At 39.5% G+C, this 17,902-nt stretch overlaps 1 protein-coding gene across 1 annotated transcript in view; it reads right to left on the bottom strand.

Annotated features, from left to right (window-relative positions):
- The window catches only part of BPHL (biphenyl hydrolase like), a 41,573-nt gene that overhangs the window by 7,489 nt on the left and 16,182 nt on the right, over positions 1 to 17,902 (bottom strand). Inside the window, exons 5-6 of the mRNA XM_049875222.1 lie at positions 11,764 to 11,895; positions 8,724 to 8,847 (exon numbers count right to left, since the gene is read on the bottom strand). Of these exons, the coding sequence (XP_049731179.1) occupies positions 8,724 to 8,847; positions 11,764 to 11,895 (256 nt within the window). The remainder of the gene's footprint in view (positions 1 to 8,723; positions 8,848 to 11,763; positions 11,896 to 17,902) is intronic.

Below are 17,902 nucleotides of genomic sequence, written 5' to 3'. Positions count from 1 at the left end.
GGTCTTTTCTTTCTTTGGCCTTAGTGGTTGGTGCGTAAATTTGAATAATAGTTATATTAACTGGTCTTCCTTGTAAGCATATGGATATTATCCTATCACTGACAGAGTTGTACTTCAGGACAGATATTGAAATGTTCTTTTTGATGATGAATACAACACCATTCAAGTTGTCATTCCTGGCATAGTAGACTATATAATTGTCTGATTAAAAATGGCCAATACCAGAGGCGGAGCCAAGATGGCGGACTAGGCAGACGCTACCTCGGATCCCTCTTACAACAAAGACACGGAAAAACAAGTGAATCGATCACATACATAACAATCTACGAACCCTGAACAACAAACACAGATTTAGAGACGGAGAACGAACTAATACGGGGAAGCAGCGATTGTTTCCAGAGCCTGGAGCCAGCGTACCAGTCAGGTACGGCACAAGCACAGAGACCTGCTCCACCCCCCTGAACTAACCCCGGGAGGGGGACTAGCCGGTTCCACAGGCGGCGTGGGACGCAGCCGTTAGGAGAAGTCCCCGGGAGGCAGTGACTGATCTTGGAGCAGAAAGAGCAGCATCCGAGCCGGGGAACCGTCCCACAGGGATTTGGACTGCACGCAGCGGATTTTCTGGAAAAACTAGTTTCCCAGTGATGGCTCGGAGACAACAATCCATATCAAACCACTTAAAGAAGCAGACCGTGACAGCTTCTCCAACTCCCCAAACAAAAGAATCAAAATCTTTCCCAAATGAAGATACAATCCTGGAATTATCAGATACAGAATATAAAAAACTAATTTACAGAATGCTTAATGATATCACAAATGAAATTAGGATATCTGCAGAAAAAGCCAAGGAACACACTGATAAAACTGTTGAAGAACTCAAAAAGATTATTCAAGAACATACTGGAAAAATTAATAAGTTGCAAGAATCCATAGAGAGACAACATGTAGAAATCCAAAAGATTAACAATAAAATAACAGAATTAGACAACACACTAGGAAGTCAGAGGAGCAGACTCGAGCAATTAGAATGCAGACTGGGACATCTGGAGGACCAGGGAATCAACACCAACATAGCTGAAAAAAAATCAGATAAAAGAATTAAAAAAAATGAAGAAACCCTAAGAATTATGTGGGACTCTATCAAGAAGGATAACCTGCGGGTGATTGGAGTCCCAGAACAGGGAGGGGGGACAGAAAACACAGAGAAAATAGTTGAAGAACTTCTGACAGAAAACTTCCCTGACATCATGAAAGACGAAAGGATATCTATCCAAGATGCTCATCGAACCCCATTTAAGATTGATCCAAAAAGAAAAACACCAAGACATATTATCATCAAACTCACCAAAACCAAAGATAAACAGAAAATTTTAAAAGCAGCCAGGGAGAAAAGAAAGGTTTCCTTCAAGGGAGAATCAATAAGAATATGTTCTGACTACTCAGCAGAAACCATGCAGGCAAGAAGGGAATGGGACGACATATACAGAACACTGAAGGAGAAAAACTGCCAACCAAGGATCATATATCCAGCAAAACTCTCTCTGAAATATGAAGGCGAAATTAAGATATTTACAGACAAACACAAGTTTAGAGAATTTGCAAAAACCAAACCAAAGCTACAAGAAATACTAAAGGATATTGTTTGGTCAGAGAACCAATAATATCAGATATCAGCACAACACAAGGTCACAAAACAGAACGTCCTGATATCAACTCAAATAGGGAAATCACAAAAACAAACAAATTAAGATTAATTAAAAAAAAAAATACACATAACAGGGAATCATGGAAGTCAACAGGTAAAAGATCACAATAATCAAAAAGAGGGACTAAATACAGGAGGCATTGAACTGCCATATGGAGAGTGATACAAGGCGATATAGAACAATACAAGTTAGGTTTTTACTTAGAAAAATAGGGGTATATAATGAGGTAACCACAAAAAGGTATAACAACTCTATAACTCAAGACAAAAACCAAGAAAAACGTAACGACTCAACTAACATAAAGTCAAACACTATGAAAGTGAGGATCTCACAATTTACTAAGAAAAACGCCTCAGCACAAAAAAGTATGTGGAAAAATGAAATTGTCAACAACACACATAAAAAGGCATCAAAATGACAGCACTAAAAACTTATTTATCTATAATTACCCTGAATGTAAATGGACTAAATGCACCAATAAAGAGACAGAGAGTCACAGACTGGATAAAGAAACACGATCCATCTATATGCTGCCTACAAGAGACACACCTTAGACTTAGAGACACAAACAAACTAAAACTCAAAGGATGGAAAAAAGTATATCAAGCAAACAATAAGCAAAAAAGAAGAGGAGTAGCAATATTAATTTCTGACAAAATAGACTTTAGACTTAAATCCACCACAAAGGATAAAGAAGGACACTATATAATGATAAAAGGGACAATTGATCAGGAAGACATAACCATATTAAATATTTACGCACCCAATGACAAGGCTGCAAGATATATAAATCAAATTTTAACAGAACTGAAAAGCGAGATAGATACCTCCACAATTATAGTAGGAGACTTCAACACACCCCTTTCGGAGAAGGACAGGACATCCAGTAAGAAGCTCAACAGAGACACGGAAGATCTAATTACAACAATCAACCAACTTGACCTCATTGACTTATACAGAACTCTCCACCCAACTGCTGCAAAATATACTTTTTTTTCTAGCGCACATGGAACATTCTCTAGGATAGACCACATATTAGGTCATAAAACAAACCTTTGCAGAGTCCAAAACATCGAAATATTACAAAGCATCTTCTCAGACCACAAGGCAATAAAACTAGAGATCAATAACAGAAGAACGAGGGAAAAGAAATCAAATACTTGGAAAATGAACAATACCCTCCTGAAAAAAGACTGGGTTATAGAAGACATCAAGGAGGGAATAAGGAAATTCATAGAAAGCAACGAGAATGAAAATACTTCCTATCAAAACCTCTGGGACACAGCAAAAGCAGTGCTCAGAGGTCAATTTATATCAATAAATGCACACATACAAAAAGAAGAAAGAGCCAAAATCAGAGAACTGTCCCTACAACTTGAACAAATAGAAAGTGAGCAACAAAAGAGTCCATCAGGCACCAGAAGAAAACAAATAATAAAAATTAGAGCTGAACTAAATGAATTAGAGAACAGAAAAACAATTGAAAGAATTAACAAAGCCAAAAGCTGGTTCTTTGAAAAAATTAACAAAATTGATAAACCATTGGCTAGACTGACTAAAGAAATACAGGAAAGGAAACAAATAACCCGAATAAGAAATGAGAAGGACCACATCACAACAGAACCAAATGAAATTAAAAGAATCATTTCAGATTATTATGAAAAATTGTACTCTAACAAATTTGAAAACCTAGAAGAAATGGATGAATTCCTTGAAAAACACTACCTACCTAAACTAACACATTCAGAAGCAGAACAACTAAATAGACCCATAACAAAAAAAGAGATTGAAACGGTAATCAAAAAACTCCCAACAAAAAAAAGTCCTGGCCCGGACGGCTTCACTGCAGAGTTCTACCAAATTTTCAGAGAAGAGTTAACACCACTACTACTAAAGGTATTCCAAAGCATAGAAAATGACGGAATACTACCCAACTCATTCTATGAAGCCACCATCTCCCTGATACCAAAACCAGGTAAAGACATTACAAAAAAAGAAAATTATAGACCTATATCCCTCATGAACATTGATGCAAAAATCCTCAACAAAATTCTAGCCAATAGAATCCAACAACACATCAAAAAAATAATTCACCCTGATCAAGTGGGATTTATACCAGGTATGCAAGGCTGGTTTAATATCAGAAAAACCATTAATGTAATCCATCACATAAATAAAACAAAAGACAAAAACCACATGATCTTATCAATTGATGCAGAAAAGGCATTTGACAAAGTCCAACACCCATTTATGATAAAAACTCTTACCAAAATAGGAATTGAAGGAAAATTCCTCAACATAATAAAGGGCATCTATGCAAAGCCAACAGCCAATATCACTCTAAATGGAGAGAACCTGAAAGCATTTCCCTTGAGAACGGGAACCAGACAAGGATGCCCTTTATCACCGCTCTTATTCAACATCGTGTTGGAAGTCTTAGCCAGGGCAATCAGGCTAGACAAAGAAATAAAAGGTATCCGGATTGGCAAGGAAGAAATAAAGTTATCACTATTTGCAGATGACATGATTATATACACAGAAAACCCTAAGGAATCCTCCAGAAAACTACTGAAACTAACAGAAGAGTTTGGCAGAGTCTCAGGTTATAAAATAAACATACAAAAATCACTTGGATTCCTCTACATCAACAAAAAGAACACCGAAGAGGAAATAACCAAATCAATACCATTCACAGTAGCCACCAAGAAGATAAGATACTTAGGAATAAATCTTACCAAGGATGTAAAAGACCTATACAAAGAAAACTACAAAGCTCTACTACAAGAAATTCAAAAGGACATACTTAAGTGGAAAAACATACCTTGCTCATGGATAGGAAGACTTAACATAGTAAAAATGTCTATTCTACCAAAAGCCATCTATACATTTAACGCACTTCCGATCCAAATTCCAATGTCATATTTTAAGGGGATAGAGAAACAAATCACCAATTTCATATGGAAGGGAAAGAAACCCCGGATAAGCAAAGCACTACTGAAAAAGAAGAAGAAAGTGGGAGGCCTCACCTTACCTGACTTCAGAACCTATTATACAGCCACAGTAGTCAAAACAGCCTGGTATTGGTACAACAACAGACACATAGACCAATGGAACAGAATTGAGAACCCAGACATAGATCCATCCACGTATGAGCAGCTGATATTTGACAAAGGACCAGTGTCAATTAACTGGGGAAAAGACAGCCTTTTTAACAAATGGTGCTGGCATAACTGGATATCCATTTGCAAAAAAATGAAACAGGACCCATACCTCACACCATGCACAAAAACTAACTCCAAGTGGATCAAAGACCTAAACATAAAGACTAAAACGATAAAGATCATGGAAGAAAAAATTGGGACAACTCTAGGAGCCCTAATACAAGGTATAAACAGAATACAAAACATTACCAAAAATGATGAAGAGAAACCCGATAACTGGGAGCTCCTAAAAATCAAACAACTATGCTCATCTAAAGACTTCACCAAAAGAGTAAAAAGACCACCTACAGATTGGGAAAGAATTTTCAGCTATGACATCTCCGACCAGCGCCTGATCTCTAAAATCTACATGATTCTGTCAAAACTCAACCACAAAAAGACAAACAACCCAATCAAGAAGTGGGCAAAGGATATGAACACACACTTCACTAAAGAAGATATTCAGGCAGCCAACAGATACATGAGAAAATGCTCTCGATCATTAGCCATTAGAGAAATGCAAATTAAAACTACGATGAGATTCCATCTCACACCAGCAAGGCTGGCATTAATCCAAAAAACACAAAATAATAAATGTTGGAGAGGCTGCGGAGAGATTGGAACTCTCATACACTGCTGGTGGGAATGTAAAATGGTACAACCACTTTGGAAATCTATCTGGCGTTATCTTAAACAGTTAGAAATAGAACTACCATACAACCCAGAAATCCCACTCCTCGGAATATACCCTAGAGATACAAGAGCCTTCATACAAACAGATATATGCACACCCATGTTTATTGCAGCTCTGTTTACAATAGCAAAAAGTTGGAAGCAACCAAGGTGTCCATCAACGGATGAATGGGTAAATAAATTGTGGTATATTCACACAATGGAATACTACGCATCGATAAAGAACAGTGACGAATCTCTGAAACATTTCATAACATGGAGGAACCTGGAAGGCATTATGCTGAGCGAAATGAGTCAGAGGCAAAAGGACAAATATTGTATAAGACCACTATTATAAGATCTTGAGAAATAGTAAACCTGAGAAGAACACATACTTTTGTGGTTACGAGGGGGGGAGGGAGGGAGGGTGGGAGAGGGTTTTTTTTATTGATTAATCAGTAGATAAGAACTGCTTTAGGTGAAGGGAAAGACAACACTCAATACATGGAAGGTCAGCTCAATTGGACTGGACCAAAAGCAAAGAAGTTTCCGGGATAAAATGAATGCTTCAAAGCTCAGCGGAGCAAGCGCGGGGGTCTGGGGAACATGGTTTGCGGGGACTTCTAAGTCAATTGGCAAAATAATTCTATTATGAAATCATTCTGCATCCCACTTTGAAAGGTGGCGTCTGGGGTCTTAAATGCTAACAAGCAGCCATCTAAGATGCAGCGATTGGTCTCAACCCACCTGGAGCAAAGGAAAATGAAGAACACCAAGCCCACATGACAACTAAGAGCCCAAGAGACAGAAAGGGCCACATGAACCAGAGACCTACATCATCCTGAGACCAGAAGAACTAGTTGGTGCCCGGCCACAATCGATGACTGCCCTGACAGGGAGCTCAGCAGAGGACCCCTGAGGGAGCAGGAGAGCAGTGGGATGCAGACCCCAAATTCTCATAAGAAGACCAAACTTAATGGTCTGACTGAGACTGGAGGAATCCCGGCGGTCATGCTCTCCAGACCTTCTGTTGACACAGGACAGGAACCATCCCTGAAGACAACTCATCAGACATGAAAGGGACTGGTCAGCGGGTGGGAGAGAGACGCTGATGAAGAGTGAGCTAATTATATCAGGTGTACACTTGAGATTGTGTTGGCAACTCTTGTCTGGAGGGGGGATGGGAGGATAGAGAGAGAGGGAAGCCGGCAAAATTGTCAAGAAAGGAGAGACTGAAAGGGCTGACTCAAGACGGGGAGAGTAAGTGGGAGTAGGGAGTGAGATGTATGTAAACTTATATGTGACAGACTGATTGGATTTGTAAACGTTCACTTGAAGCTTAATAAAAGTTATTATAAAAAAAAAAAAAAAAAAGGAGGAATAAAATAAATAGCATCTTTCCGAAAAAAAAAAAAAAAAAAAATGGCCAATACCAGTCCATTTCAGCTCACTAATGACTAGGATATTGATGTTTGTGCATTCCATTTCATTTTTGACAACTTCCAATTTTCCTAGATTCATACTTCATACATTCCAGGTTCCAATTATCCAATGGATGTTTGTGGCTGTTTCTTCTAATTTTGCATCATGGCACATCAGCAACTGGAGGTCCTGATAGCTTCACTTCATCCACGTCATTAAGGTTGGCTCTTCTTTGAGGAGGCAGCTCTTCCCCAGTCATCTTTTGAATGCCTTCGAGTCTGGGGGCTCATCTTCTGGCACTATATCAGACAGTGTTCCACTGCTATTCATAAGGTTTTCACTGGCTAATTCTTTTCCGAAGTAGACTGCCGGGTCCTTCTTCCTAGTCTGTCTTAGTCTGGAAGCTCAGGTAAAACCTGTCCTCTATGGGTGACCCTGCTGGTATCTGAATACTGGTGGCATACATTCCAGCATCACAGGAACCCACAGTATGACAAACTGACAGACACATGCGGGGGTTTATTTTCTAGAGCTTGTAAAAACCCAGGCCCCCCATCTCCCAGTCAGATCTCATTTCCCCCTCTGGTGTGTGCATCCATCGCACATAAAGGAAACACAGAACTTAGTCAGCTTTGACTTTTCATCTTGACGTAAGTAACAGCAAAGGCTGGCTCCACTATCGGTCAAAGTATTTAAAATATAAATTACTGTTTCACACAAAAAATTTGTGAGATTGAATGACAGAAGTCCGCTGACCTATTTTATAAAGTTCTCAAAAGCCTGAGCTTGGTTGGCAGAAATAAAGGCAAAAAGAACAAATGCGTATACCTGCTATTTAACTACAAGTCTTGGTGTGTACTGGTATTTCATGACTCTGAGTAACAGGTTTCTAATTATGGTTATGTACTTACTTAAGGCTAAAGTTACACGAAAAGCTTACAACATAATGTTAAGTAAAAAAAAGCAGGACCTACAGTTGAATATAGAATATGATTTATTATATATATATATGTAATGACTCCTGGTGGTGCAGTGGTTAAATGCTCGGTTGCTAACTGAAAGGTTTGAAGCCACCAGTTGCTCCACAGGAGAACAAGGTGGCAGTCTGCATCTCTAAAGATTATAGCCTTGGAAACCCTACGGGGCAGTTCTACTCTGTCCTACAGGGTCGCTATGATTCAGAATTGACTCTACAGCAACGGGTTTTTTTTTTTTTTTAAACATCTATGTAAAAAAATACTAGAAAGAAAAAACACAAATATTAATAACAATAGTATTTAAATGAGTGATAAGGAATGGGTGAATTTTTTTTCTTTTGATTTTATAAATTTTTTTTTTTTACTAAGTAGATAGTTCTTTTAAGTGATGAAAAACTAATCTGAAAATTCACAATTACATCATATTATTTTAATTAACAATGATTGACATAAATCTAAATTATAAGCTATGTTAGAATACTATTAGCACATCTGCCATCCAGAACAACAATAAGAGATATGGATCTGAGAATCTTTTCCTTCCACTTATTGTTTATCCACGAAACAGGGCTTCTTGTTCCCTGTATTTTCATGGTACCTGAAATACAGCAATACTGGCAAAATGGGGGTGAGGGCACATACCTTAAAACCCTCAGCATCTCACCTTTCTTCTCCTCACCATAGTTTGCTCCATTTATTTCCTAAGCCTCTGTGGCACAGAGGGCTGCACTGGGGTCTGGACTTACCGTGACCCTTTCACATGTTTATGGATAAAGTCAGCATGGAAACGTGGGACCAATGGGTCCTTCTCCCCATGCACAATCAAAGTGGGGCACTGAACCAGGGGCAGCAAGTGTCGACAGATATTACCTGAAAAACAGCACAAAGAGATTACTTTAATGTGACCATTTTACATGATAAAAAGAAGGAATGGCGCTCAGGCACATCTGTAACCCTCTGAACCCCTGTGTTGGTGTCTGTAAAGTCACCCAACGGGATTACATGGCACCTAAGGTCCTTCTTGGAGTCCCTGGGTGGTGCAAATGGCTAATGTACTCAGCTATTCACCAAAAGGTTAGACGTTCAAGTGCACCTAGAAGCACCTCAGAAGAAAGAACTGGAGATCTGCTTCTAGAAAATCAGCCACTGAAAACTCTACGAGCATAGTTCTCCTCTCACACATGGGGTCGCCATGAGCTGGAGTCAACTCCACAACTGGATGTTGGTTTTAAGGTTCCTTACAGCTCTAACATTCTGTGGGTTTCTCTTCAGTTTCTCTGCTCTTGTTTTAAGTTTTACTAGTAAGCAAGCAGTTTTACCTGGTTTAAATGCATAATTCATGTAAAAACAGTAGGGAAAACAAAGAAACCCACAACTCTTTATGTTACATAGGGGAAGTTCCCAGTTTGGAGAACGATGGTAGGTGGTTGGTGCTTGGAAATCTTTTTTTTTTACAGTCGCCTCTTAAATGGTAACTGGGGTCCTGGCCAGCCCTCCAAAGGTTATATACCTCCCAATGAAGTTACAATTTACACACTGTAAATAAGGACCCATCCTGCGCCCATTATATCCCTGATGAGTATACTTTTGAGCAATTACAAGGACTTAGCCGCCACTTACAACATTTCCAAGGCAAATATGGTAGCGTACAAAGAATCTGGGCTTTGAAGGTGTGCAACCTGGGCTCTGGTTCCTGCACTGCCATTTCTTGTTGGCTCATTAACCCTTGGCCGCCTCCTTGGTCAAACAGGAGTAAATGTTGTTCCCTGGGGTTGTCTTGAGGTTGAAAGGAGATGCTGTATCTAAGACTCCTGGCATCCAGCAGGTAGTCTACAAGGTAGTTCCTTGCTCCTTCCATCCTTCCTCCTCAGCCTGTATCAAGGAGAAAGCACTGCAGCTCTGAGGAAGCTGGGAGCCAGGCTACAGAGGCACTGTCCAGGCACCAGGCCTCTCCCCTTCGCAGCTGGGGTGGGGGTTACTGCTTGCTAAATAAGACAGTAGCGTCTCGACAGGGGAAAGACTTCTCTGGGTCTCTGAAACTCCCCTTTCCTGTCCCTGGGGTGACATGCACTGTTCACTGTGCGATGATGATAAAAGTCAGGGTTGCTGAGCATTCACCGTGTGTCAGGCACAAGTCAAACAACGTAATACCTGCTAAACATCTAAAGTAGTTACACATTCTCGCTAATTTAGTATGTATGGTTATTTCCAAATTACTTTCATGCTAATAGTAATAATAATCTTTTATTAAACACTTACTCTGTACTTAGTACTGTGCCAAAGCTTGACACATATGGTCTCATTTAATTCTCACAATGACTTTATGAGGTAGCTATTTTTTATCTCAAGTTTACTGACAAGGAAATGAAGCTCTGTGAAGCTAAGTAATCTGCCCAAACCTACTCTAACAGCAAAACAAGTGGCAAGGCCAGAGTCCAGACCCAGGTTTGTGTGAGTCCAAAGCTGTGCGGTCAATCCCTGTCCTGTATGATCATCCATGAACTGAGGGCACACCGATGACAACAATACTCCTGTGACATCAGCTAGTACAGAAGGCAAGTCAGCAATCCACCAGCTGCTCCTCCATGCAAGAACCATGTGGCAGTCTGCTTCTGTGAAGATTACAGCCTTGGAAACCCTATGGGGCAGCTCTACTCTGTCCTATAGGGTGGCTATGAGTTGGAATCAACTTGATGGCAATGGACAGGGAGAGGGGGGTGGATTTAGAGCCTCGAAATCATGACATATTTTTTTACTTGTTCTGCTTTACCTTTGAATCTTCCTACATTTTCACTGCTCCCTTCAATAAAGCATAAAAGCTTACAGTTAACAAATCTGCCTTCTTTAATGGAATGCTCTCTTAGACACTGCCTTATGGAACTTTTTGTTTAAGAGCTGAGGGAAGCATATTTCCAGGATCTGTTTCTATGGGTGGACACTACATTTGAACAGGGTCATTATAAAGCACATATTTGCTGTTCTGAAGTGAAAACAAGAAAGAGTAACACATCCAAATGCCCTTTGCATTGTGAAAGTTGTGACTAATGACATTCTGAAAATCATTATCTAATAGATCAAATTGGTACTTCAATGACAGCCATTTTTAAATTGAATGAGTTCCAGGATTAGATTTTAGTTTCTCTATTCTTTCAGCAATTAAAAAAAGAAAAACGAAAGATTACAAATGTAAATAGTTACATTAAAAAAACTGTAATTCAGAATTTCTCTTGGAGATGTCAATTCTTATTATAAATGGAAAACTTTTTAATTTTTCAGATAAAGAAAAGAGACATATGTTCATGGCTAAGGCTGTATAACTTAGTTCTGAAGATGGAAAAAACTTGGAACTCTTAACCTCATGTAATTCTGCTGGAGCTGAAGGTCATGACTGAAAGTCCCTCCTTTTTGTCCTAGTTAACAGGAGGAAGTGCAACAAGGAAAAAACATGGTATATACTGAGGCTTGTTTGCTTTTTAATTATCCATCCCAGAAATAGAAAACAGAAACTATGGGAGGCTTCTAGAGCATTATTTTGTCACCACGTGCACACAGAAAACTGGAAGGAAAAGAGAGCATGAACCTTTATATATCCAGTTCTGTCTCTAGTTTAAGGCAGATTTATTATACAATAAGCTGCACTGTATACAATACTAATACTCTCTTTTCACACAGCAGTGTGTCATGATAATCTGTGAATTCGTAGAAGATTCCAAAGTATCAGGAGAGAAACTCAGGAGTCCTCACACTCTCTAATCGGCCGAGGAACAGAAATTTTATGCAACCCACCGTCTGGCAGATGTTTGAACTGCAGAATGCCGTCCACCCACTTTTCACATGTTTGAGCAAAGTAGTCGTACCCATATAGGGCTTCTAGAGGCTTTCTTGTTCTCTCGCTCCACTTAGAAACATCTCGGATCGCTGGAGAACAGAAGAGTGGACAGTGCTAAGTGTTGTCTTTAAACACTCCAATCCCATCCCCCTCAGAGCCATTGTATTCGGGCTGTGTCTGCTGGAACACTGCCCAGATGCCCACATGGCTTATTCCTTACTACACCCAGATTTCTGCTCAGACACCACGGAGCCTTCCCTGGCCACCCTCCCTACAAGAGCATCCCTAAAATATACCACCCTCTACCCACCCACTCTGCTTCATGCTCAGCTCTCCCTCATTGTGCTCCGGGTACGGTACCCAAGTCATGTTCTGTCACCCCTACGTCATCAGCTCCACAAAGGTAGGGGCTCTGCTTTGTTCACCCTCAGAGCCTAGACCAATGCCTGGCACAAAAGAGGCACAGAATAAACATGGATGAAGGGAATGACATGTGATCTGCATTGAACACTTTCTACTAAAGGTATAGAAACAGTCCTCTGACTAGGTTCACCTGAGTATGAACGACTCTCTCTCTCTACATATATATATAAAAAAGATACATATAATGTTTATATATCTTTTATATATATAAAAATATATATATGAAGTTTCTTCCTCTCAGATAGATTTACGTACATTGAGAAAAGCAGCCAAAACCACTAATTTCAAACTATATTGCAGCTGATTCACTGTTTAAAAAAAAAAGCTAAAAACCACTTTTATTTTTTTTATTTTGTTGAGAAAACACACATCAATTCAACAGTTTCTACACATAAATTCAGCGCTATTGATTACATTCTTCGAGTTGTGAAACCATTCTCACCTTTTCCATGTTCTTCCTCCTCCATTAATATAAACCCACTGCCCCTAAGGTTTCTATCTAATCTTCGAAGTTGCTGTTGTAACTTTGATACTGTGTAGATAGTACTTAAAAGAACACAATGCTCAAGGCAGATATTTTTTACTAGTTAAGCTAAACTACTGTTTGGTTTTAAGAAGACCTCAGGGGATATTTTTGGTTTAAGGTTTAGATATTATCTAACAGTCATAATTTCAGGGGTTCATCCATCCTCCACAGCTCCAGAAAGTCTGCAGTCCATAAGAATGAAATTCTATTCTGCATTTCCCCCCTTTTAATCAGAACTCTTTTATAGAATCTTTGATCAAAATGTTCATAATGGTAGCCGGGCACCATCCAGTTCTTCCGGTCTCACAGCAAAGACGGCAGTTGTTGTTCAGGGAGGCAATTAACCACACATTTCATATCCTCCTCCTATTCCTGATTCTCCTTTTTCCTCTGTTGCTCAGGTGAATAGAGATCAATTGCTGTGCCTTGGGTGGCCGCTTGCAAGTTTTTAAGACTTCAGGCACCATACAATGAACTAGGAGGTAGAACCAAAAACCAAAACCCATTGCCGTTGAGTCGATTCTGACTCAGAGAGACCCTAGAGAACAGAGTGAAACTGCCCCATATGGTTTCCAAGGAGCACCTGGTGGATTTGAACTGCATACCTTTTGGTTAGCAGCCACAGTTTTTAGCTACTACGCCACCAGAGTTTCAGAAACACTAAACATGTTACTAGGCCAATTAACTGGGGTGTCCCATGAAACCATGACCCTAAACCTCCAAACCTAGGAGCCAAATCCTGTGAGGTAAAAACCACCTTTAAAATAAATAAATTCTGTAGCCCAACCTTTCCCATTTTTCTATAAACACATTGTGATAATTTAAAGATTCTAATGCCCTTGAGCAGGTCCCAGGGTAGCATAAATGGTTTGCTCTCGGCTACTAAGTTGGTGGTTTGAATCCACTGAGAAGCGCTGCAGAAGAAACAACTGACGATCTACTTCCATAAAGATCACAGCCAAGAAAATCCTATGGAACAGTTCTACTCCATAGCACATGGAGTGGCCATGTGTTAGAATTGACTCGCCGGCAAAAGATTTGGTTTTGGTTGGTAATTCTTGGTTCTGTAGTGGGCTGGTAGGTGTCACAATCTATATATGTTATATGTATCAAATATTACACAATAAAATTAATAAATATTAAATTTATTTAATATTTACTATTAAATAAATTAATCAGTTAATTTAAAAACTGCATTACAAAAAAAGTGCCCTGTAATGTGAAGGCCAAGATGTTTTAAGAACCAAGTTGGCTAATGTTCAATGTGAAGATGTCTTCCTTGCTAAGATGCAAAATCCTCCTCTTGGAACAGCAAGAAATCCTTAAAACAAACTAATTCAGTAAAAGCTGGCATTTTGAGAAAAAGAGCTATCTACGGGAATGTAAAATCACAGGCAAGGCCCTAGACTTCTACAGGAACTATTACCTAAATCTCAAGGAGAGAAATCCAGCTACAGCTGGGATAAGCCAGATGTTCACAATGTGGTTAACAACACAGGCATGGAGTTCAGACTGCCTGGGTTTCAATCCCAGCTCCTGAACTTACTGGCTCTGGGTCTGGGACACTGAACAGATTACTTAATGTCTCTGTGCTGGCTTCCTTATCTGAAAATGAGAATTATAATAATATTCTGGGGTAAAGAATAAATAAGTGAATGCATGAAATGTGCTAACAACTGTGTGGCATATAACAAGCACTCATAAATGTTGTATATGTTTACTTCTATTAAGTATTTCAAGAGGAAGCCATTTTACCCCGAAATATAATTCTCACCAAAACAAAAATGTAGGAATTGTGTTAAAAGTTGAATTCCCAAATAAACATTTGAATCAAATTATTTGCGAATGCTGGAAAAAAAAAAAAACAAATTTGTATCTCAAGAGAAACTGATATATTTATTTTTGGGCACATAATTTGCTAATCACGGGAATCATAATGAAGAAAATGCATTCACTCATGATTGATTAACGAACTAATCCAGTGAACGTGATCGGAGCCTGCTGTGCTAGTCACAGCACATGTAAACTCAACTAGGTCATGGTCTCTGCGCATATGGCCCTCACAGCAACAAAGTCGAATGGCTTCCTTTGCTCAGGAGAGATACTTTTCCTCTGAACCAGTAGGAAAATAATAAAGACAATCAGGAGGATAGATTAAGATTGCAACTATATCAGGTTTATCACACAAGAGTCTAATAGTTCTTGACCAAACAGAAAGACTGGTAAAGAGCTAAGATTCTACAATAGAACGTTACCATTAAGTAGCTTAATCAAGTCTTGTGAACTACAAAATAGCTGAAAAAGACTAGACTTGTGATATTTTAGTGCAGGTGTCCACAAGCTTTTTCTGTAAAGGGACAGACAGAAAATATTTTAAGCTCTGCAGGGCAAGAGGCAAAATACAGCGAGGGAAACTCCTGCCCTGCCTAGCTCTAATTGTCTAGTGTGGGTCATCTGAGGCTGCCGTTTAATAGAAACATACTCAGGACAAAAAGCCACTGGCTGAAGGGAAGGCACCTGGTGGGCTGGGGCAAGTTGGGGATGTGTGCCTACCACTGTCAGTTTCACTGTCTACCTCTGTGACACCCAGATCCTGGCACACCCTTCTCTGTTCCCAGAGAGCCCGAATACAATCTGAGCAGCTGGCTGGAGGTAAGGGGACTCAATGGGTTTCCAACCCCCAAACTGAAATTCATGACTCAGTGCTTCGCAGTGGCCACCAGCGCAGGCCCTGGCCAACAGCAAGACAGCCAGCCACCAGGCATCAGCACTGGAAGTAGAGGGGGAAACAGGCAAAGAGGGCACCCCAGCTTGCACTCAGTGGCTCACAGCACTAGCTCGTTAAATCAGTGCCTTAACAAAAATAGGTGGCAGGCTGGATTTGGCACATGGGCTGTAGTTTGCTGACTCCTTTTCTAGTGCCTCTAAAAAACTTCAAAGATAAAAAATAATACACCCTGACCAAGTGGGATTCATACCAGGTATGCAAGGATAGTTTAACATAAGAAAATCAGTCAATGTAATCCACCACATAAACAGAACAAAATAAAAGAATCACATGATGTCATGGATTGAATTGTGTCCCCCCAAATATCTGTCAACTTGGCTAGGTCATTATTCCCAGTATTGTATGATTGTCTACTATTTTATCATCTGATGTGATTTCCCCATGTGTTATAAATCCTGTCACTATGCTGTAATGAGATGGATTAGTGGCAGTTATATTGATGAGATCTACAAGATTAGATAGTGTCTTAAGCCAGTCTCTTTTGAGATATAAAAGAGAAAAGCAAGCAGAGAGACAAGGGGACCTCATACCACCAGGAAAGCAGTGCTGGGAGTAGAGCATGTCCTTTGGACCTGAGGTTCCTGTGCTGAGATGCTCCCAGACCAAGAGAAGACTAGTTCATCACAAGGACCTTCCTCCAGAGCCAAAAGAGAGAGAAAGCCTTCCCCTGGAGCTGGAACCCTGAATCTGGACTTCTAGCCTACCGGACTGTGAGAGAATAAACTTCTCTTTGTTAAAGCCATTCACTTGTGGTATTTCTGTTATAGCAGCACTAGATGATCAGGACACACGATCATCTCAATCAAGGCAGAAAAGGCATTTGATAAAGTTCAACACCCATTCCTGATAAAAACTGTCAATAAAATAGGAATAGAAGGGAAATTCCTAAACATAATAAAGGGCATCTATACAAAACCAACAGCCAGCATCATTCTCAACAGAAAGAGGCTGAAAGCATTTCCCTGAGAGCAGAAGCAAGACAAGGATGCCCTTTACCACCACTCCTACTTAACATTGTGCTGGAAGTCCTAGCTAGAGCAATAAGACAAGAAAAAGAAATAAAGGGCATCCAAATTGGAAAGGAAGAAGTAAAATTATCCCTATTTGCAAATGATATGATACAATACATAGAGGACCCCAAAGCTTCCACAAGAAAAGATTCAGCAGAGTAGCAGGATATAAGGTCAGCATACAGAAATTAGTTGGATTCCTATATTTGAACAACAAGACTTTGAAAAGGAAATCAGGAATACTATTTATAATAGTCCCTAAAAGATAAAATACTTAGGGATAAATCTAACCAGGGATGTAAAAGACCTATACAAGGAAAACTATAAAACACTATTGGAAAAAACCAAGAGACCTACATAAACGGAAAAACATACCATAGATAGGAAGACTCAACACTGTGAAAATGTCAATTCTACCCAAAGCAAACTACAGATACAATGCATTGCTGATCCAAATATCAACAGCATTCTTTAACGAGATGGAAAAACTAATCACTAACTTTATACGGAAAAGTAAGAAACCTCAGGTAAACGAAGCATTGCTGAAGAAAAAGAACAGTAAGAGACCTTACCTACCTGGTCTCAGAACCTAAAATACAGCCACAGTTGTCAAAAGAGTCTCGTACTGTTACAAACACAGACCAATGGAACAGAATCGAGAACCAGACGTAAATCCATCCATCTATGGTCAGCTGATTTTTGACAAAGAAGCAAATCCATTAAATGAGGAAAAGACAGTCTTTTTAACAAATGGTGCTGGCAAAACTGTATGTCCATCTGTAAAAAAAAAGAAACACAAGCATACCTCATACCATACACAAAAACTAACTCAAAATGAATCAAAGACCTAAATATAAAACCTAAAACAATAAAGAACATGGAAGAAAAAATAGGGAAAATACTAGGGGCCCTAACACATGGCATAAATATAATACAAACCATAACTAACAATGCGCAAACACCAGAAGATAAGCGAGGTAACTGGGAGCTCCTAAAAATTAAACACTTTAATGCTCATCAAAAGACTTCACCAAAAGAGTAAAAAGAGAATCTACAGACTGGGAAAAAAATTTTGGCTACCACATAGCTGACAAAGGTTAATCTCTAAAATCTACAGAAAACATCAACAACAAAAAGACAAATAATCCAATTAAAAAACAGGCAAATGATATGAGAGATGTTTCACCAAAGACATTTAGGTGGCTAACGGACACAATGAGGAAATTCTCGTGATTACTAGCCATTAAACCAAACCAAAACCAAACCCAGTGCCGTCGAGTGAATTTCGACTCATAGCAACCCTATAGGACAGAGTAGAACTGTCCCATAGAGTTTCCAAGGAGCACCTG

This window comes from Elephas maximus, chromosome 1 (genome assembly GCF_024166365.1).
Source record: "Elephas maximus indicus isolate mEleMax1 chromosome 1, mEleMax1 primary haplotype, whole genome shotgun sequence".
Lineage (NCBI taxonomy): Eukaryota > Metazoa > Chordata > Mammalia > Proboscidea > Elephantidae > Elephas > Elephas maximus.
The sequence above is the reverse complement of the archived record's forward strand: the minus strand, read 5'-3'. Positions and strand labels throughout refer to the sequence as shown.